Genomic DNA, 22,627 nt, shown 5'->3' on the forward strand with positions numbered 1-22,627 from the left:
AGCAGCCTACACACTTCTTTAACAGGTGTTACCAATGAAACTAATTAAGGACGGACGGTTAGGACCAGACCCATAGAAGGCTCTGGTTAGGACGCATCCGTTCAAGTTAAATAGCAGTGATGGAAAAAGTATATATTTTCTAAAAGTATCAATACTGAAATATAAAAATACTCTGTTACAAGTAAAAGTCTGGGATTCACAATTGGACCTGAGTAACCTAAAACCACCTCTTGGCCAGTTTTTTTTCTTGTAAAAGAGACTCATGTCTCAATTAGTTTTACTGGTTAAATAAAGGTTAAATAATAATGAATATGTGCTATTTGTTACCATGCAGGGATTTATTCAGAAGGCACCATGAAGAATGATTATGATTATATTAGCTGATATGAAGAAAACACAATACAAGAAAACACATATCTTATCTACAACAAACATGAATTGAGATGGACTCTGTTGATCTGAAATCAGATTAATCTGCAAAAAATGTTCAGAGTTTGGGGAAAACATGCATAAAAGAACGGAATTTGAGATTAAATGTGAACACTGGGGCCCCTGAGACCCCAGATGACACCCCTTGTCTTAAGCATTATGCATTTCATGATTTGTATTTTCAAAAACAATGTTTATCCCTTTTCTTTTTTCAGTCTTGGTGAATTGTGCTGTTCTATTCAAACTAGAGGCTTGTATTAGATTAGAATTAAACAACAAACACCACCCCAGTAAACAGGAAAAGAAAAGCCCCAATGCCCAAAGCCAGTGTTTCAAAGCAGCAGGTGTTTCTGAAAATACTGGCTCAGGCTGACAAAGCACCTGTGGGTTTGAACAGCTTCAAAGATTTCACCAAACCAGCTAAGAAGCCATGGTTTTTCAGCCAGCATGCAGTGACCGCAGATGAGGTAGAGGTGGAGAGAGCAACCATCAAACAGGCATCATGTGACCGGTTGGTCGCATTACAGCCTCCATAGCACAACGTGTCATGTGAACTTCAGCAACCCCTTATAAGACATTTGTCAGTGAAATCTGTAAGCGAAGACGCAGGCCGCTGGATAAGCTGTGGCTCAATTGGGGGAGAAAGCATGAAAAAGATGCTGTTGACACATATAGCTATGCTGTTGGAGGTGGTAGTGTAACAACCAACGCCTATCCTCCAAAATACACATCACTGATGAAGTCCACAAACCACACATGAACCTGGTCAGCAGCAAGGCTAGTTTCCAAATATGCCAGCCAATGGCATTCATGGGAGTTTCATGCGATGGCTATGTGTCCTGTGCTTGCTGTGGTGAGGGTGTGCTGGAAACTTAATGTCCCTTCAAATGGGCAATGACACCTGTTGGGTACCACCAGCAGTGGCCTGTGCAGAAAAGTGGTCACCTGGACAATCTCCTCTTTGAAGAGGAAAGACAGTTACTACACACAGGCAAGTGTTTTAGTTTTCCCCCCCTACATACAGTTGTACATGTAAGTTTCAAGAGGCTTGCATTGCATGTAATTGTACATGTACCGTGCAGTACAGGTCAAAGTGTGGAGGCCAAACTGAAAGGATCCCCTGTTATTTACAGAAACATATTACTTATTGCATGTACAATTTGTAAGGTCCAGATGCAGATGTTCGTCACCCAGCAGGCATATGCTGACTTAATCACATGACTCCTCCTCAGGACTGCGTAATATTCAGGGTCCCAAGAGATGAGGAGTTTGTCACAACAACATATTTCTCCAAAACCTCAGGAGCTGAAAGATGCACAGGTATGTGGTTTCATTTTCTATCAGTTTGTAAAACATGATAACAAATATGTCATTGTTACTGTAACTTACATATTTTATTTGTAATTACATGATAGTTTGAATGCTTTGTGGAAGTGCTGAAATCCCTTTCAAATCAATAAAAGCATGTTTAGTGGTTACATTTTGTGTTAAATTATTGATCTTTTAAATATATGCATTAGTTGTATGAAATTTAACAGAATGAGTAAACCTTAAAATAAATAATTCATGTACACATTTCTGCTAAGGACACATGGCCAGACATTAGCGATGCAACTAGTGTCACATAAAGCCGCAGAGGTGGCACACCGGGCAGAAGAGGTGGTGGCACATCAGGCAGCAGAGGTGGTGGCACTGCCAGCTGCAGCGGTCGTGGCACATCAGGCAGAAAAGGTGGTGGCATGGCTAACAGAAGAGATGGGGTGAACGGATGCCCAGCAGCAGAGCAGCACTGAAGTTTCAGAGACCTGGCGACAGTCAATCAACACATGGTACAGTCAGAATGAGTACTTTGTACAAACCCAATTCCAAAAATGTTGGGATGTTGTGGAAAATCAGAATAAAACTAAATGTTTTATTCTAATCCTTTATTGACATGTTTTACCATATCAACTTTATCTTTGTAAATATATGCTAATTCTGAATGTGATGCCATCAACACCTTTCAAAAAAAGTTAAGACAGGGGCAGCAAAAGACCAGGAAAGTTGAGGAAAACACCTGGAATATTCCACAGGTTATTTGGAAACAAGTGATAGTGTCATGACTGGGTGTAATGACTGGGTGTAAAAGGAGTATCCTGAAAGGCTCAGTCAGTCACAAGCAAGAATGGGGTCAGGTTCACCACTTTCAACTGCATGCGCAACTTGTCCAAACGTTTAAGAACAACGTTTCTCAACACAAAATTGCAAACAATTAAGGGATTTCACCATCTACAGTTCATAATATCAAAAGGCTCAAGGCCAAAAACCAACATTGGATGGTCCTTTTCCTCTTTAGCTCGGGGGACACAACTTCCATAATTTCCAAAACCATTTTGAAATGTGGACTCATCAGACCACAGCACAGTTTTCCACATTGCCTCAGTCCATCTCAGATGAGCTCAGGCCCAGAGAAGTTTGTGGCGTTTCTGGATGTTATTTATGTATGGCTTTCTCTATGTATGGTGGAGTCTTAAGTTGGACTAGTAGATGCAGCAACTGACAAAGTGTTCCCGATAATTATCACATTTAATTTAATTAGCATTTTCCACAATGCCCCAACTTGTTGGGAATTAGGCTTGTAGATTAAATTCCAGGTGCATACTTCTGCTGAAGTTGGGAATTTGGCCCAGATATTAAATTGTCACATTTAATATATACTTACATTAAGATTTAATCAGTGCCATCAGCTGCCAGACATGTTGACTAATGCCCCACAGACATGCACAATGCGGTCGATTAAAGCTTCTCCTCTCTCCTGTCTCTCATCTGTCAGTCTCTTCACCAGTCGCAGTGGAAGTGGGCCATCCAGTATGTGGTACCGATTCTTCAAGACACCGATCACTCTGTCTGCAAATAACCACAAATAAAATGGGTTGGCACTAGAAACTGTAGTCTTCTATATATCGTTGCTGTCGGTTGGAAACCTGGTATGTCCAAAACCGTTTTTTAATTATTATTCTAAAAACATTTTAAAATAGCAAACATAGCGATCTACATGCTCACAACGTGTCACAGGATCGCAACGCCTTGTGAGCTTGCAGATTTGCTATTTTGACTTATTTTGTGTGACACTCTTGTATGGTGAAGTAGCGCATTAATTACAATACAAAGTTTCTGCCCAACAGCAACCATATAGATGAAAGGTTCTTGCACTTTTGTTATGATGTTATATTGCACATTTGTTATGTTGCACATATGTTGTGTTGATGTGACAGCTATTGTGACTAATTGCTGTTTTAGTAGTTAGTTACTGTTACTATTGCTACTAAAGTGTACTTGTCTATGCTGTAGCATCTGCACTTGTTGCCTCATTGCACTTATGTACCCTTTTCTCCCAGCCCTTATTGTGCTATCCTGTTGTGTATACTGCTGTGGACACAGTTTGTTAATTTGTTTACAATAAAACTATTAACATCTAATGTCATTCCTTGACAATAATGTACATGTAATGGAGAACTGACTGCTGACACGGTAATACTTACCAATAATAATAATAATAATAATAATAATAATAATGATGATTACTTACCAATGCGATTTCTGATGTTTGAAGTCAAACAAGAATGTGCCACATCTTCTGCTGAGGGTTGTTTTCGTCCCCTTGTGAAAGATTGAGTTATTAGTTCTGCACCAAGAAGTGCAAATTCATCCTTCAGTGAAGTGAAGCGTCTGTCTGCAAGAATCTTAAACAACAACACAACACATGTTACTGTTACCGCACTGAATCAGAATCATCTTTATTGTGGCATCACAGGTTTACAGGTGTAAAACAGTGGGTGAAATTAGTTTCTGTGCAAGCTCCATCGTTGTTTTCAAGAAAGGAAGTAAAGGGGGGTGGGGGGGGGGGGGGGGGGGAGGCAGGCAGGGGAACAAAAACAATCCATAGAAACAAAAAGATATCTCATATTTCCACATAGCATATCCATCCGTGCAGTATGTACATGAGGTTTAGACATAAGGTGCATGAGCAGCATAGCTAATACATACGGTTGTTGATATAGGCATTAAGATGCACTGTCTGTATCATGAACAGTATACTGAACATAATCACCAGTGTACATGAGATGAACAACATAGAAAGTTAAATTATTACCTGATCTCCTGCATGGTGGTAGTTTTTAGACAGGAAGCCTGACTTCCTTACAATGTGAACATCTGATGCTCTCCCTCCCCAGCCTTTGGAGAGATAAGTGATCTGACCAGCAGGATGACATGCGATTAAATACTTGATTTTAAAAACAAATTAGTAATACTGATAAGTTAAATGTGCATGTGTCTTTCCTAATAGAAAGGATCAAAGGAGTAGCGCACAGCCGACCTCTCTGAAGTGAACTCAAGACTCTGATGAAGAGCATGGGTTAAAATAAAATGAATACAACTAGAGCAAATACAGTGTGTGGCTGTTATTTGTTATTTTTTCCTCATAGAAAATAAAACATAATAAGCAAGATCAGTATTACTCAAAAAGTGAAGGAAAAAACAACAGTTTCAATGCTCTATAACATGGATTGCTGTTAGAAGGAAATAATATCTGACTTTGTTTTCAGCTTCTTTGAGTCTTCAATTCGAATCTCAAAGCAGTCAATGATGGATGTCAGTCTAGGGTACTGCAGAAGAACTTGAGCCGGTATTGTTTTCCTGATACACTCTCTGTCAGGCCAGGCAATCAAAAACGCCAGTTTAGCGTACATTACATCCAGCCATTGGGAGAACATGTCAAGATAGGTAGTTTCTGCCAGGCCCAATACACGACACATCAAACTGTTTGACGGGTTTTGCCGCAGTTTCACCAAAGTAACAAAGAGCTGGTCCTCTGTTGGCAGCTTGCATGTGCACTTGTCTTTAAGAATTTAACCAGGAATTGATGCAGGGACTCAAACAGTGTCCATGACAGGCCTGTCATGGTCTTACATGCAGTGTCATCATCCCTCACACAGTTTGTGGAGAATCTCAGCAGTTCCACCTGCCTGGCCAATTCATCCCTCTCTCTCTCCTTAGACTGCAGATTTCCTCATGAAGTTGTTTCTCCAAATTGTGTGCACCATCTTGAAGAGGGACTGGGGCTTCTGAATGGGCCAATTCTTCAGGTTGTGTTTGATGCTCTGGAGAAGGCACTGAGGTTGCTTGCTGGGCTGTGGGAGTGGGTGTGGCAGCTTTAGACTGATTCACAAATAATACGTGCTCACGTTTCCTCCTGCGGTTGAAGCGGTTCACCCTTTGAACTTTTGTTGCTGCAGATGATTGTGATGTTCCTCTATTGGGGAACAGCGAGGGTGTGTAGTCTGGATGCGTTTTATCCTCATGTTTCAAACCTACGGAAAGACCGTTTTGAAACATGGTAATGAAAACGGAGCTTAATAAGCAATTGGTTATGGTTTAGGGAGGGGAAAGCAACTTAGATGCGATCATTAGCTGCTTGCGGCTATCTACCGCAGTGTTTATGTAACCATTTATAACCAAATGGTCACAAATGTTCCCTTTGTGTTACATTTGTAAACTACCGATTATACAATGGAAGCCAACTAGCCTTAGATCAAGACTATCGTATGTGTATTTTATCGAGTCTGACTTATACTTTCGTATCTACGAAAATGCATAAAAATGGCAATAAAATACATCTACGATAGTAACATTAACCTATCAATAATCACGAGCATCAATATGGTTAGATTTGTCACTCATACATACAGGTACAAGATGGTTCTCAAACTTACCAGTTACAAAGTGGAGACTGCAGACGTAAACATGTTGTGTACTATGGTTCCACAGGCGGCCACAATCATCCTTTCGGCGGATGGCTTGCAACCACTCTGTCCTTCTAATGGGTTCTGTGTCTTTTCTTGGTAGAAGTATGAACTTTAATTCCGGATTTTTCACCTTATTCGTTGTGCAGAACGTAACACAATAGCTTTTCGGCATTGTTGCTCGTTGCGTTTTGTTTTCGCCCCCACGCTAATACCGGATGTGACGTTTGGGGGCGTTCCTTCCGAGTGGGGTAGTGAGACAAACACCATCTGCTGGACAGTTACAAGAAGTGAAAATACAAATCTCTACTCAACTAATCCTCTAAAGTTGTATTTTTTATTTGAAGTGTGGATGCCTCATTAGATGCATGTTGGCAAGTCTTAGCCTGGTAAACCCTCCCTCCGGAAATCTCATTTCCATGGAAATGAGATTTCCGGAGGGAGGGTTTACCAGGCTAGGCAAGTCTGTCATCGTCTTGACTTCCAGATGCACTTGTAATGGCCATCAGCCAAAAACTACTTAATATGTTGATATAAGGGGGTACATTAGGTGTACATGATCTTATTTTCAATGATTTCCAAATGTTTAGCAACAGTTAAGCACTATGCACAGGAATGCGATGCACACCAAAGTCCTTGTAGTGGCACTGTGGTGCCGAAGAGCCAATCTTTTTAATGTGGACGTAGAGAAATAAAAACCACAAGCAACAGTTTAGCATCAGATGAAAATGACTTATGGGTTGGACCTTTGTCCTTTTTTCTGGTTCAGACGATGATCAATCAGCACATCTGATGAGTGACCTGCTCATGCCATCAATTAATTTTATTTTCTGAGAAACGTGTAAAGATATCCTGTAAAACGTAGATAGACAGTACACCACCATTATTGGGCAATTTACTTTGCTCAATAATGGATTTATAAGCTTCAATTTAAACATCACCGTCAAACCCAGTGATTAGAAAATGCTCCACAAAAATATCTACAACACATGTTTATGATTCACCATAAGAGATTGAGTAGCATGTTGAAATGTATATCTGGACTAAACGCATACGTTTGATAGTTGCATATCACTTAATATAAAAACTAATTATACTGTATACTTCATATTTGCAGACTGATGGACACAACTTCAGTCAAAGCTTCTTTATTAAAGAAACAAGGCAAGGACATAATCTTTCATATTTTACCAATTTCCGACAGGAAAGTCAACCACATTTAGGCGACACCTTCACAATATTTCTTTTGAAAAGCCTTTTCAAAGAAGCCTAATATTTGCCACTGATATTTAATCTAGCCGTACATTTAACAAGAATGAAGGGGGGGAAATTCCAATGCCAAACAAAATATTCATATAAAAATCAAACCTTGAAATTTGAAACATTGAGACACAACAGACAGAAAATTCTAAAACTATAATATGCAATTATTTTCCGGGACACTTCTTTTCTGTTCCCGTCATTCAGTATTGGGAATACTCCTTGGTCTCTAGTTTGGCAACAATTCGCTCCAGCTGTCTTTTAGCCTCACACTGCGGAAAGTTTCCCATTTCATAGTACTGTGGGGCAATCTTCACAAGCCTGTAACAAAAGGATTATAAATTAAAAACCAATACCACTTTTTATTTCTCTTCATTTAATATTTCCAAAAACGTATATTAAAACTGTATGGAAGTCATGTACCAGAATAATGGGTAATACAAAGAATGAAATAAATGTTGCATACCATTCTGGTTTGATATCTGTGCAAGTGCGAATGTAATTCTTTGTAGTGAGGACAAACTCGTTGTAGAGCACCCACTCAGGCTTATGGTCCAGGACTGTAGAAGGATGTAGTTGGACAACTTGGTTGTCTTTGACTGTGAGGTAATGACCAGTGCGCTCCAAATGAGCCACCTGCAAAAAAAAACAAATAAAAGCTATAAATTACATTTGTAATTAAAACTCAATTTACAGACTCATGATTAACCCTTGGGACCCAATAGTTGTTGGGAATGGCTGCTCGGCAACGACCAGACATTCTTAAAGAAAAAAATCACACCCTGTGTGAAGTGAGTGGTGCCTTGCTTAGCTTGGCTAGCATGTTCAATCAGCCAAGCTAACATGTCCAATGTTAGCTTGGCTGATGTCACTTTGAAACATGTAAACAATGTTTCAAAGTGACACACCTATTTATAGGGCTCTATTTCGTCATGCGTCTCGCTAGCCAATCAAAGCACACCCTTTCAACATATTGTCACGTGTCACGTGATGCTTGACCAATGTTAGCTTGGTGGACACACGGACATACAGACATACATACGGACACACAGACAAAGCCAGATATAGGAGTGGTTGCCTTCGGCACCACTCAAAAACAATCTATGATTTCACCAACTTAGAGTCGCACTGCCGAGCCGACTGATATTTCCATATATGGATTATCTCTGTATGTCAGTCCTTGTCCTTTTTATGCCCATATATGGAGTTCCCTGATGTCATCAGTATATGCCCATACTGTATATGGACATGCTCCCTTTTTCCCCCATATATGGAGCTGACTGATTTGTTTGCGCCTGATGCCGGTGTGTTTCACCAAGTAGGTAGTAGGGCTGACCTTCGAATGTTTTCTTGGGAGTTGAAGTTTCTTGAGAAATATTTGATTTTAACTTGTTGATGATCAGGGGTGATGGGTTTTGTTTAATACAAAATCGGGTCAATTAATGACTAGCGGAGCTCGAGCTGCTCACTTGGCCAGTGGGGCTGCTCTAAACTGTCAACATAGCAGCTGAAATTAAACATCTAAAATTTCTACAAACTCACATCATGTTGTGTTGCAATGCTTGTGAGCTTGTAGATCAGCTATTTTTGGTGCGGGTCACCATGCACAACTAATCATCGTTTAGCCCCAAGGCCAGGGGGACTGAGCAGTTTGCAAATGAGAGCTGTGACAGCGATGCGTCTCAAAATACATTTCATGAATTATTTTCACCCAATTTCGTCTTTATCTTTTAACAGCAGTCAGAACACTAGATTTTTGCAAACGTATAGTGCAGATGCATAAGTACTATAAGTGCGACTAATAGTCAAAAAAGCTAAATCCTGCTTTTAAAAGGGCAGGTTTTGCTATTTTAATTTAGTATTCTATTTCTCAAACAAAAGGATAGTTCTGAAAGGATGCACAACGCAGAAATGTTACTGGTACAGTAAACCCTAGCATCCCTATTCTGGGGTGAACATTCAGCCAAAATCTACAAGCTCAACGCGTCATGTTTGCAATTCACTGTGAAGTGGAGGGAATGCCAGGATTTCTGGTATAAATCATATTCACACACCCAATGCAATCATTAAGCAGAGTCAGACTATTGTGAACTCTACTCTGATGCGTTTGAAGACATCATTTACCTGCATGAAGAAGCCAGTGCAAAGCGCCCGACGGATGTTGATGTAGTAATCTCTGCTGGTAAACTCTGTGCTCCGACGGGGCAGGTTAAAACGGTCCATGATCCTGGACAGCTGTTGCCGCACATTGTCAGCCGACATCAACGAACGGTAGTTGACAAAGTTGTCATAGCACCACTGGTTGGCCTCATGGTCTGGGGGGAAAAAATAGGATTAAAATCTATTGATTAATCGAATACTTTATTAACAGATTGCAAATAATACAGTGATTAGGCCTGTCACAATTATTACATAATCGTCTAATCACAATTATTTGAGATAGTCGCAATTATTTTTGCATAAGATAATCGTTTCCATGTTAAAAAATGTTCACACCTTTTCAAATATTAAAAAAAAGCAGAAATAGCAGCTCTACAAGCTTACAACGCATACAGCTTGTAGATCAGCTATTTAAAAAATGTTGCATAATGTATAAAATGATTTAATATGTCAATAAGTTCTTGCAATTTTTCATTACGAAGCCTAAAAGGCTTCATGTGTTCCAATGTTCAATGCCAAACACACAATTAAATTGCAAGTTAATCGGAATTATTTGAGTGACAATTAATCGTCAACTTAAATGTGTAATCGTGACAGCCCTAACAGTGGTACGATTTTACAATGATGCTAAAAGGATAACACAAAAAGCCCTAGGGGCTTGTTTCCACTGTGGTCATGTGTATTCAATTAATCGAGACATTTATAGACATACAATAATATATACAAGACATCATCATTATTCGGGCACACTTAGTCAAATTAGAAAAAGGACTAATTAGTAAAAAAAAAAAACTACTCAGTTCAATATTAGCCCAATTTGTAAATGTTTTGCACATGACATGCCCAACATAGGGATGTTATAATCTCGCAATGCCAATAGACTTGTGAATGGATTAGATCTTCATCTTGCAGGTCTGTGGTTGTAAAAAGACGTTCCAAAGTTGCATCCAGGAGTATTGGTGTGCTTACTTTGTTTGAAGGCATGGTAGACATTAAGCAGCGTCAGGTGATCCCCATCGATATGGGCAAACCTCATCTTGGACTCGTCAGCTGCCTTCTTAGCCTCCGTAGGCCGGACAAAACACTGTGGGACTAGACAAGGTTGGTATGGGCCCCAACAAAGCCGCCCATAGGGATGAGTCAAGCATTCATAAACAGTGAAGTAAAGCCTATGATGCTAGGGCACGCGACAGATCGTTGGGACAGGGCAGGCCCACAAGGTCTATCAAAGGGGGTGGGGGGGTCTGCAGTCTTTCAAGGTCATTCCCAACAGTGTAGTATTTGCCTATTAGCTCGGAGAAGGGTGTTTCAATTAACCACATCTGCAAAACAAAAGTTTTCACACAACTAGAAATAGTTAGGGACAACAACATCAATACCTTAAGTTCTTTCTTTTTTTTAATGTAGGTCACATCTAAAAAAAATGAATATTGTGGAAAAGTTCATTTTCTTCTTCAATATAATTTGAACATTTTCATATAAACTAGATTTATGGCGCATAAAGTGAAATATTACAAACCTTTTGTTTTAATCTTGATGATTGTAGCATTAAGCTCATGAAAATCTGACATCCATATCTCAAAATATTAGAATATTACATAAAACCACAGCAAGTCCAGGGTAAACATAGCCATCTATTTTACAGCTCTTTGTGCTTCCGTATGTTGACAAGCTTTAGGGAGATGCCAATTTCCTTTTCCAGCAGCACTGCACCTGCCCAGTGCCAAAACTACTAGTACTACTAGTTGTGGTGACCATGGTATTACTGTGCGTGACTGACCAGCCAACTGGCCTAACCTGAATCCCATAGAGAATCATCCATGTTGTATTGTGAAGAGGAAGATGAGGGACACCAGACCCAACAATACAGATGAGCTTAAGGCTGCTATCAAAGCAAACCTGGGCAACTCAGCAGTGCAAAGGCTGATCACCTCCATAGCACGCCCCATTGATGAAGAAATTTGTTCAAAAGTAGCCGAGTATTGCGTGCATAAATAAACATACTTTTCAGATGGTCAATGATAATCTTTTTTTTTTGTGGTAAGTGATAAGGATTTTCATGAGCTGTATGCTATAATCATCAAGATTAAAACAAAAAAACGTTTGAAATATTTCACTTTATGCGCAATGAATCTTAATGTATGAAAGTTTCACTTTTGAATTATATTTAAAAAAAAATAACTTTTCCACAATATTCATAATTTTTTTGATGGATCTGTATATTAAATTAAAACACAAAAAAAAAACAGCAAGCCGACAAACATAATTATAGGCTAGCTATAATCAAGGACCCTCGATGGATTGCTCCCTCAAAGTGTAATAGATTAAATATAACTTGTCCAACAGCTGACATTTTCATTCTTTCCAAAAAGCAGTTTCCACATTTCTCCAACCACCCACTGAAGCGAAAACTGACAAGTTTCTCACCCTTTATCAAAGGTGGCTGATATCCATCTGACAAAATTGACGCCCTACATCCATCCAACCCCGACTTTATACCTCAAAGACTCCTAGGAGCATTACTTGGGTGTTGACATCTCTGACAAGCGAGTGAACAACTCAGTCTCAGTCGTGTGCACTCTTCATTATATTTGCCAGGCATGGCCTAATGCAGTGCAAGTTGCTTCACAAAGCCAACTTCAGCAATGCTAAATTGACCAAAATATATGATGTGTTTTAGACATGCCTCGGCTTTTCTTTTTTTTTGTTCAAAATATGGACGAAAGAGGTTAAAACTGAACAGGCCCTCAACACAAATATAGGCCCTGACAGCTTTGTTCGGTCTCCCCAACACAAAATGTGTCACCCTTTAAAACTCTGTTGGCCAGACACTCCATCGTGCCCCCACCCCCTCAACACATGACAGGTAGATATAGGAAGTTTTACAATGATGACTGACTTTAAACTCAAAGATTTTGAAAAAAATATGTATATATATTAAGCCCAATCACCCAATCAATGAGAATTAAAAAAACTCATGGATAAAGTAAAGTGGTGCCTGCCCTACCCATTTTTTGGGGGCGGATGTAAGACTGAAAGACTCAAGGGAAAAACATATTCAGTTGAATAAGCACTTTGCATTAACCATAGGCAATGTTTTTATAGATTAAAAAACTAAAAAACCCACTCAAATTGATAGTTGTCATACAAATAAAGATTTCCCATCAGAATTTTCCTTGAAGAACTCAGGATGCAGTTCATTCCATACAACTGAGGAACTGTCCAGATCACTAAACACTAATCTGAAGTTGTAATACTTTCAACTGCATGTCTCTAGGAAAACAGAGTTATTTGCTATTTTTGCCAAAATTGTGGGTCTACTGTTATACAGCAGAGCCAGGCATCCAGATCATGCAAAACTGCCAATCCTCAAATCTTTTCAAGATTTCAATGTCTGCGGCTCAAAAGACTAGAGCAACCATGGAAGTCAGCCCAATCCTGGGCATTACCTGACAGCATAGCAGTAATGGAAAGGATCTCATTTGAGCAGTTAAACTCGCAGCTGGCAATGACCATCTTTGCCAACTGGGGGTCTAAGGGAAACTCTGCCATCATGGAGCCCAGCTCCGTTAGGTCACCGTCATCGTTGAGGGCTGCCAGGTAATTCAACAACTCAAGGGCCCGCATCAGTGTCTCAGGAGCTAGGAGGGTGGTGAGAGAAGGAGACGGTTGAAAGGAACACGCCTAGCCAGGAGTATGGGATTATAGCCAATGCAACAGCCTTTTTATATCATAATGGAAAATCATTCCTCACCTGGTGGGTCCATGAAGTCAAAGTGCACAAGGTCATCAATACCTAGCTTCTTCAACTGCAACACAACAGATCCCAAGTTGGACCGTAGAATCTCAGGGTAGGTGTTATCCTGTAGAGGATAAGAGGCAAGGTTTGTTAAATGTATCTGACATGTCTGAAAATGTAACCACAAACATTTACCAAAGATGAACAAAACCACTTATGCATTATAATATCCATGCCAAGAACAAATCAATCCAAATACGCTTTTTTTCTTTCTTTTTTCACCGATGTCTAAACTTTACAGGGTGAAAAGTTTATGTATTTCACACTCTGGCAACTTACCTGCATCTCTGTTTTATAGGCCTTTTCTGTGTAGAGACGGAAACACTTTCCTGGACGTGTTCTGCCGGCTCGACCTGCCCTCTGCTGAGCAGAGGCTTTACTGATGGCTGTGACAAGCAAAGACTCCACTCTAATTCGAGGATTGTACACCTGTATAACACAAATAATAATATCTAAAATTTATATAGCGCTCTTCTAAGTACCCAAAAGCGCTTTACATGGGGGGAGGGGAAAACCAAAAATCTTTATTAGCAAAATAAACATTAAAAAGGCTAAGACTATGTAGTAAAAAGGAAAAGGATATCTAGGTAAGACTTGCTGATTTAAGATGTCCTATAAAAAATATCATAATACATCAACGGCAGTATCAAAAAGCACAACCGGTCACTTCACATTTATCTCACAAAACCATATCTGCATACAAATCTGTTTCACAGAACTGTACAGGTAAATAGAGGCAATAAAGGTTAAAGGGTGTGACAGACAAACATAATTAATTGCAATGGATTACATCTAGACACAAAAACAAACCTGCCTACCTTTTGCTTGGCAAATCCAGGATCAATGACAAACACGACTCCATCAATTGTCAGGGAAGTCTCAGCTATGTTTGTTGACACCACAACCTTGAGAAGAAGAGGTAATGGGTTGTTAGCTGCTTTTTTTCATTTGTTTGCCAATGTACAGCCGATGTACAAGCTCACAACGTGTCGCTACGTGAGCTTGTAGATTGGCAATTTTTGGCTAATGTTTCCCCCAGAATATGGATAGCCGGGTTCAAGTGGTTAGTCAATATTGCAAGCAGTAAGACCCAGTTAAGTTAATTTACCTTTCTTCCTATTGCACCGCTAGGTTTCCTTGGAGGAGGAGGCTCAAAGATCCTTTGTTGCTGCTGTGGTGGCAGTGTGGAGTACAGTGGAATGATTTTGATGTCTCCCACCTCAGGTCCAAGGTCATCCACCTCACGCTTGATCCGTTTGCAGGCCTCATCAATTTCCTTGGAAAGAAAAAAAAAAAAAAAAAAAAATTGCTTTTCAATTGTTATTTTCAAATTGCTACATCGGCTATTTTTGGTAGACGGACAAGTATAAATAAAGCATTACCTCTTGACCAGTGAGGAACAGAAGACAGTCACCTTCCTCTTCCTCACACATGTGGATCTGAATGACAGTGCGAATAGCTGCTTCAAGGTAATCCCGCTCTGGCTCAGGTGTGTAGAAAATCTCTACAGGGTGTGTACGCCCAGGGATTGTCAGCAGGGGACAGTTGTCAAAGTACACCTGGAATTTGCCAGCATCTAGTGTGGCACTCATGACTATTACCTATAAATAAAAAAAATACATTATTTGTTTCTCTTCCTCTTCTCAACCACTGAAACCCTATACTTCATTGCATGTCAAATAGCAAAAATATCTGCTAGCTTGCGACGATTTGAGAACTTGCAGATGTGATATTTTTGCCAAATGTTTGCCTATTTTCACTGTCTATATACTGTATAGGGAACGGGCATAGGGAGGAGTCGAGGCGGAGCCTAGCTACCAGTGACGTATTTCGGCAGCCATCTTAGTTAGCCTCGTATCAATAACAACATTGACAGTTACTCACAACGTGTCCTGAACGCACAGTCTGTGTAAAGTCTACAACACATTAAAGGACAGAAGATGGACCGGGCAATGCATGACATTACCATACAGAGAGAAGCTGAACGCGGACGCAAAGGTACGCTACCTGGGAAAAATGTCATTACATCTGTGCCCCTGTAATGACAGTGCCCAGTCAGAGTCACAATCATTCATTTCATAGACTGGTTCACCTGAACCGAAAATAAAATATAGTCATCTTGAGTACTGATTATCTATATATTATTATTAGCGAAGTATTATTATTATTATTATTATTATTATTATTATTATTATTATTATTATTATTATTATATTGTTCATTCATTAATCATTGAGCTAGTAAGTGAATGGAACGGGACCTGTGTTGCCAGATTTCGCGAGAGAAATAAGCAACCAGGTATATGAAAACAAGCCCAAAAGAAGTGGCTTTGTGACATTGGCTACTTGAAAAAAATAGCCGATCTACAAGCTCACGTGAGCTTGTACATAGGCTATTTAAAAAAAAACTCTTGCAATAAAATAAACAATATTTGGATTTTTTAAAAAACATTCTAACAACACAAATGCTCCCTGGCACAGAACATTTTCATGACAATATTTGAGAACCACTGGTTTATTTTTTATTTTTTTGGAAACAAGCCTGAATAAGCAATAACACTTTATAAATAAGCCACACAAAAAACGCAACCCGCCGCAAATACCAATTTTACAAGCAACTTAACAGAAAAAGCCAGAAAAAGTTCTGCCCAAAGTCGCTTATAATAAGCCGACATGGCAACGCTGATTCTCTCCCAGAAACGGTCTTATCAACACAACATGTTTATATTTTTATTGTGTGCTGTCATGCTTGTTTGAACACGGGTAGAGAGCCTAAATGTGTTTGTTTCATTGTATTTAAGATATTCGATATAAATTCTTTTTTTTTAATGCCAGATTTAGCTAATACGGCCGTAAACGTCCCATTCAAACTGCTAGCCTAGCCACTTAGCCGATGCTCTGCTCTGAGACTCTGAGCACAACAGATGTTTATATTTTTATTGTGTGCTGTCATGCTTGTTTGAGCACAGAAGCATATGTGTTAGAGATTATACAATTAGATATAGATAGAAGAGAGGTGGAAGATAATGTACATCGTCTACACATTGCTGCTTGCTGAACGAGCAGGAGTGTTGTACCAGGATGTACTAGCGTGACCAGATAGATAGTAGAGAGATGGAAGATCATGTACACAGTGTCTACACTTGCTGCTTGCTGAGAACAACGAGCACAGGACTACAGAGTGATGTACCAGGATGTACCAGCGCGACCACAAAGATAGTAGAGAGATGGAAGATCATGTACACCATCTACACTTGCTGCATGCTCACTACAGAGTGATGTACGGATGTACCAGCGCGACCAAACAAGCTAAGGCTTATGGCGGCCAAAGTGGGCGGAGTTAACGGCGTGACGAAACTGTGACATCGCTACGCCCTTTCCCTATAGTCCAATGAGGAAATTCTGTGCATATCTTGTACATGTATGTAGGCCAGGTTCTGGATAACAAGGCAGGAAACAAAGATAATTTAAAGTATGGGTTAAAGCTCCCAAACAAATGTATTGTGCAACGTTTCGACCATGTCAGTCAATGACGTTGCACTTTAAATACATTTATTTGGGAGCAGATATTTTAAGTTCTCTTACATACCGTGGCGTGTATGGTCAATTTTTTTTGCTGACAATATACAGTATATACATTCATTAACATAATCCGACTCAAGATCTGGCAGAGATAATAAGTTGTTCACATTCTGCAGCCCTGATTATAAAAAATGCAACAAAAAGGTGTGTAACTATTAGTGAATATGTCTGTCAGGAGAGATAAACACCTTCAGATCTGATCTCTGTCGGACCACCTCCTTGAGGACTCCCATCAGGATGTCTGTGGCAAGAGTTCGCTCGTGAGCCTCGTCCAGAATGATCACACCATATCTCTCCAGCAACGGGTCATTCATGGCCTCCCTCAGCAACATACCATCTGTCATGTACCTGCAAGAGGAAAAGACGAAACTTCATCAAATCACAAGTTACATTTCAATTAGGAAAATGTTTGACACACAACTGGAGGCAAAAGTCACTTACTTCAATATAGTCTTGGCCGAGCTGCAGTCCTCAAATCGAATTGAGTAGCCAACTTCTTGTCCAAGCATTACGTCCATCTCATCTGCCACCCTCTGAGCCACGCTCATGGCGGCCACTCTTCTAGGTTGCGTACAGGCTACAGCTCGTTTAGGACCAGGTAACCCTTTCACCATGTCCACACACCACTGAGGAATCTGAATAGAACACAGGTGGTTATGACACATTTTGGATGCTGCCGTGCTTTTCAGGCGTAAGTGGTCCATTTTTGCCTTGTATTAAAACTGCATGTTTATTGTGCATCAAACCTGGGTTGTTTTTCCAGAGCCTGTCTCTCCAACCAACACAAAGCTCTGTTGGCGTGTGATGATGTCGTTGAAACTTTCCTTGTACTCCCACACAGGCAGTTGTAACCTCTTCTTCAGGATCTCATAGTAGCGTGGGGTGTGTGGCAGGTTGGTGAAAGGGTTGATCTGCTGGTTCACTGCCATCTGTTTGAGAGGTGCCATGACTAGCCCCACTGGCACACTGTTGGCTGATGAAACACCGGAAGGCTTTATGTCCCGGTCTCTGTCTCGGTCCCGGTCTTTGTCCCTGGAGCGATCCTCACGGTCTCTGTCACGGTCCCTTTCTCTCCTGTCAAAGACATGGTGGACCAATTCAATTTCGATGAATTGAATACACAGGACCCCAATGGAAACAAGCTTTCTTGGGTTATCCTTATAGCATCATTTTTTATGAAACTGTACCTCTGTGCTTTTTTGAAACTGTTAAGTATTCAATCAATGGTCAATGAACATCAACAATAGCCACGATCTATGTGGTTTTATTTTTGCCATGATCTATGTAATGTCGTCTTGTGACGCTGTTCTACGCAATGTTTACAAATGCACAAAGAGGAAATAAAATAACAATGACTATAGATAGAAGCTTTACACTGGTCTCGACTACAAGTGAATTCTTCATGGTTTTAAACAATATAGAAATTAGCGCGCAATAATCGTAACTAAGCTACAGTATGCAAGACTGAGAAAAATCAGCAGCTCATCAAATCCTCCGCTAACACCTACCTAAAAAGCCAATGGTAGCAAACGTGAATGAACTGACATCTAGCTTAATATCTTAGTCCAAGCTATTGTTATGCGTTTATGTTTGTAACTAACCATCAAAATATATCAAAGAGTAACTATCTAATCAACCAGTCGAGTGTCACCAGCTAATGCCAATAGCATTTAGCTAAAACTCACATCACACGTGTGTCCTGCATAGACTGTAAGGTATCCAGTCGCAGAACCTAACGTTAGCGGCACAGCTGAGATACTCCGTTAGCTCCATGGGACATTATTAGCATAGCTAGCTAACGTTTAGCTAGCTAATAACATAAAGAAACCTGAACTTGGAAGAGCGTTATCAACGTTACCAAGCCAGTTACACTGTCATTCGAGATATCCAGGGATAAGTAGACATGTCAGGTGAGGTTTACATGTCTGAAATACATCCTGAAATAATGAAAGATACTGTCGGCTTGGTGGCGTTCTGTACAGTTAGCTAGCATCAGCTAGCCATCACAGCTAACTGGCACATTAAGTATAAACATAGCAGGACTTGACGTACCCACTCTTCTTGGTGGAGGAGTAATCATCACCCAGATCTAGACGGTGTCGTTTAGACATGATATGTGGGGTTAAGAGGGTAGACTTTTACACTATCTAATAATATAATTGTTTGTTGCCGGGGCTGCATTCATTCAGCCACTGGGATGATAGATAGCTGTTAACATTTGGGTGCTGCTACCAGTGTTGCCAGATTTTGCGAGAGAAATAGGCAACCAGGTCACGGTACCTGACCTGGTTTCCTCGAGACTGGTAACGCGAGGTTACGGTACCCTGACCCAACCACGTCTATGAAAACAAGCCCAAAAGGAGCGACCAGGCTACATAGCCGATCTACAAGCACAACAATGCATCACGATGCGACGCGTTGTGAGGTTGTAGAACTGCTATTTTAAAAAATTAGGGGGGGAATATTTTTTAAACCTTTTAAAGAACACACATCTTGTATGGGGGTCCCTGGCACAAAATATTTTCAGATGGGGGTCCGCTGACAAATACATATTAATTTGGGGGTCCTTGACATTAAAATGTGTGAGAATCACTGGTTCTCAATCTCAACATTAGGAAACAAGGCCCAAAATAAGCGACTATGCTTTAGAAACAAGCAACCAAAAAAACCGCAACCCGCAACAAGCAACTTAACAGAAAAACAAGCCCAAAGTCGCTTATAATAAGCAGACCTGGCAACACTGGTGCCACTACCACAGCAGGAACTTCCTATTATCAACTACGTCCTACAAATCGAGGGACAGTCATGGGGGAATGTGCAGAACAACACCATCTACTGGTTTTCTACGACCTTTTCATTGTCAAGGACCCCTTGGCCGCTGACCCCATCGGAAAAGGTGTTGTGGCAATTTAAGGATAAGGACATACATATTTTTATGCTGAATTAATTACTTTTGCTGGGGACCCACCCCCTGGAACCATAGAGTTGCCTGGGCTGGAACTCCCTGAAAAATCCTGTTTCTTTAAATGCTTCAGTAACTCTATTTGAAGTTCTCTCGTGTCTCTCCACTCCAGTGAGATGGAATGATCTAGTTACTTAATATGAAACAAAAATAGTAAGGCCACAGAATGTAGCAATAGAGCAGCATAACGGTTTTACTGGAAGAACAAGTCTACTCTTCATCAAATCCATCAGTGGCCCGCCCCGCAACGACTATCTGTAGGCTATAGGACACTAGAGCTGCTGAAGAATTCAGCTCCCCCTTTTGTTACGCCTCTTTTCTTACATAACAGAACAGAATCACTGTGATCGCCTTAAAATACTTATACCTAATACTAATACCTAAAAATACAAGTCTGCCGGTGAACCAGCCTACAATCTGATAATGCTGTCATCCAGGTTAGTGGACCCGTCAAGTGAATACACCTTTAGGCAGAATTAAACAGCAATACCTACAGTTTTGTAGATCTGAAAGTTGTGTTGTGCGTTACAAGGATTGATAGATTCAACGGGAAACTGGGACCAGGCTACTCCTTTATTGAATTTTATGTTTTTGTGAACTAAAGTTTTATCAATTGTGAGAGCTACTTTAGGCCTACATTTTTCAGTTGCTTTGGACTGTACACTCTGTACAATTCAAATATCAGATAACTTAGGCTATTGTTGAACCTCCAACAACACCCACAATAAATGTGTCATTCTTTTGAACAGATTGCAATTATAGCCTATTTTGATACATTCATACAAATGATGTAAAAAATGTCTGCTGTTTCCTATAATGTTGTTGGCTCTACTGGTTCCCTGTCTTGTTCCCCAGGCATTAGTTAAAGGTGGTGTGTTGAATAGCTCTGTGTTCTGATAGTCATTGCTATAGATTGTTTGTTCAAATCCAGCTCTTCTGCAGTGTAGTAAACACAAAACAGGTGGGGATACTAATTCCATCCAATCAAGAGAAAGAACAGGATGATATTGGCAGCAGACACGATTGGAACTGGAACACTGTAAAATGGAAGCTGATAAATGGGTTCTTTCTCTCCTAATTGGATGAAATTGGTGACCCATCTAAAATGTATCGAGCTGGAGAGACAGAGAGACCCCTGTTACTGAACAAGCACTCTATAAATGATTACTTTCTTAATAGAGCTTGTACTTTATACCAAAAAGATAAAAGACGATTCGTTTTGACAAAAAAAATATCACCTTTAATTGCATTTGTATGTCAGCATGAAAAATAGTTGGACGAGTTGTCATAATCTGTAAAGCATATTTCCTATATATTTATATTATAAGTTTTCTTTTATGAATTAATAATCAATTGATCAGGTGAGTCTTGACTTCCATCAATGAAGGGGAAGTTGTCACCTTGCATCCCTTATCTGGGCATGTTATAATAAGTAAACATTTGGCAAAAATAGCAGATCTAAAAGCTTGTAGATCGGCTAAGACACTGACAAAATATATACCTTTGAGAGAGAAACTAAAGGATTGTTGTGAAAGTTACAGGCTTTTGCAGGTGATCTATTGTGTTGGTGTATATGAATTGTTTTTGAGAAATTAGTTTACTGTTTTGCAAACACACACACACACACACACACACACACACACACACACACACACACACACACACACACACACACACTATACATGGTATAGATCAGCCATATAGGTAGATCATTTACATAGATTAAATGTATATAGCTAGATAAGATGCGTGATGGGTGACCTCATTCTTATGACAATTGGGTAATGATGTTTAATTTCTTTCAGGTCAATGAATATATCGTGGATTGTTTTGTTCTTCTACCCAACACTGCTAATGATCCTGGTAGGATTTCATGTATGTGTCTCAACTGAAACTGACACAGTAACTGCTCCACCAGAGGTTGCAGAATACAATGGTACCCTGTACGCAGCCTGCAAAATGAAACCCAACTCAGTGCTGCCGAAGGACCTCCCGGAGGTGAGCGGACATGTGCTCTTTCAGCAGCAGTATCCACAGGGAACACTCAAAGTCCTCTTCAATCTCAACGGCTTTCCCAGTGAGAGTCCAGCATCAAGAGCTATACACATTCACCAGTATGGAGACCTAAGCCAGGGATGTCAATCTACTGGTGGCCACTACAATCCACACAAGGTGTCACACCCTAGTCATCCGGGAGACTTTGGGAATTTTGTTGCCGTTCAGGGAAGAATCCATAAAATGATCGACTGTGAGGCAACACTCTTTGGGGAACTGTCAGCGTTAGGAAGAGCAGTAGTTATCCACGAAAAGGTGGATGATTTAGGACGTGGTGGTGATAGTGGCAGTCTACTCCATGGGAATGCTGGACGGAGAATTGCCTGTTGTGTTGTTGGTATCGCTTCACCCAGCCTCTGGAATCGGTTCTCTGAGAAGATGGAAGTGGAGACGGATAATACTAACTCAAGTCTTCAAAAGTGATTTCATAAGGTTGTTCGATAATTCCCTTACAGATAAATCAATACTGTCACATGACCAAGGCACCATTCATGTAAAACAAAGCAAATTAAAGATTTTAGTTGGCAACTTTTCTCAATGAAAATTATTTCATCATAGCACAGCACAGCTTGAATACACCAAGTCTGCAGTAACCAGT

The 22,627-nt window shown here is 40.2% G+C and overlaps 2 protein-coding genes and 1 long non-coding RNA gene across 4 annotated transcripts; 1 reads left to right on the forward strand and 2 right to left on the reverse strand.

Annotated features, from left to right (window-relative positions):
• Positions 1-1,820: 1,820 nt before the first annotated feature.
• On the reverse strand, positions 1,821-6,471 carry LOC311052938. 2 transcript variants are annotated; one of them, XR_014601578.1, is made up of 6 exons: positions 6,183-6,471; positions 5,005-5,780; positions 4,562-4,663; positions 3,998-4,151; positions 3,131-3,315; positions 1,821-2,234 (listed from the first exon to the last, which is right to left on the reverse strand). It is a non-coding gene; the product is annotated as an uncharacterized lncRNA (long non-coding RNA). The 2 variants fall into 2 exon arrangements; XR_014601579.1 differs by having other exon boundaries at positions 4,562-5,780.
• An 873-nt stretch (positions 6,472-7,344) lies between these two features.
• Positions 7,345-19,242, reverse strand: LOC311052650 (ATP-dependent RNA helicase DHX15). The gene is made up of 14 exons (XM_084067724.1): positions 19,065-19,242; positions 17,759-18,086; positions 17,454-17,647; positions 17,201-17,360; positions 14,814-15,032; positions 14,540-14,707; positions 14,250-14,336; positions 13,711-13,860; positions 13,387-13,495; positions 13,082-13,273; positions 10,602-10,724; positions 9,597-9,787; positions 7,939-8,108; positions 7,345-7,793 (listed from the first exon to the last, which is right to left on the reverse strand). Exons 1-14 carry the CDS (start codon positions 19,121-19,123, stop codon positions 7,676-7,678), a joined length of 2,268 nt encoding a protein of 755 aa, XP_083923850.1. The 5' UTR covers positions 19,124-19,242; the 3' UTR covers positions 7,345-7,675.
• Positions 19,243-20,285: 1,043 nt separating this feature from the next.
• LOC311052837 (extracellular superoxide dismutase [Cu-Zn]-like) lies at positions 20,286-22,562 on the forward strand. Its single transcript, XM_084068058.1, has 2 exons — positions 20,286-20,411; positions 21,780-22,562. Exons 1-2 carry the CDS (start codon positions 20,398-20,400, stop codon positions 22,450-22,452), a joined length of 687 nt encoding a protein of 228 aa, XP_083924184.1. The 5' UTR covers positions 20,286-20,397; the 3' UTR covers positions 22,453-22,562.
• Positions 22,563-22,627: the final 65 nt, after the last annotated feature.

This window comes from Gymnoscopelus microlampas (assembly GCF_963454915.1).
Source record: "Gymnoscopelus microlampas genome assembly, chromosome: 2".
Lineage (NCBI taxonomy): Eukaryota > Metazoa > Chordata > Actinopteri > Myctophiformes > Myctophidae > Gymnoscopelus > Gymnoscopelus microlampas.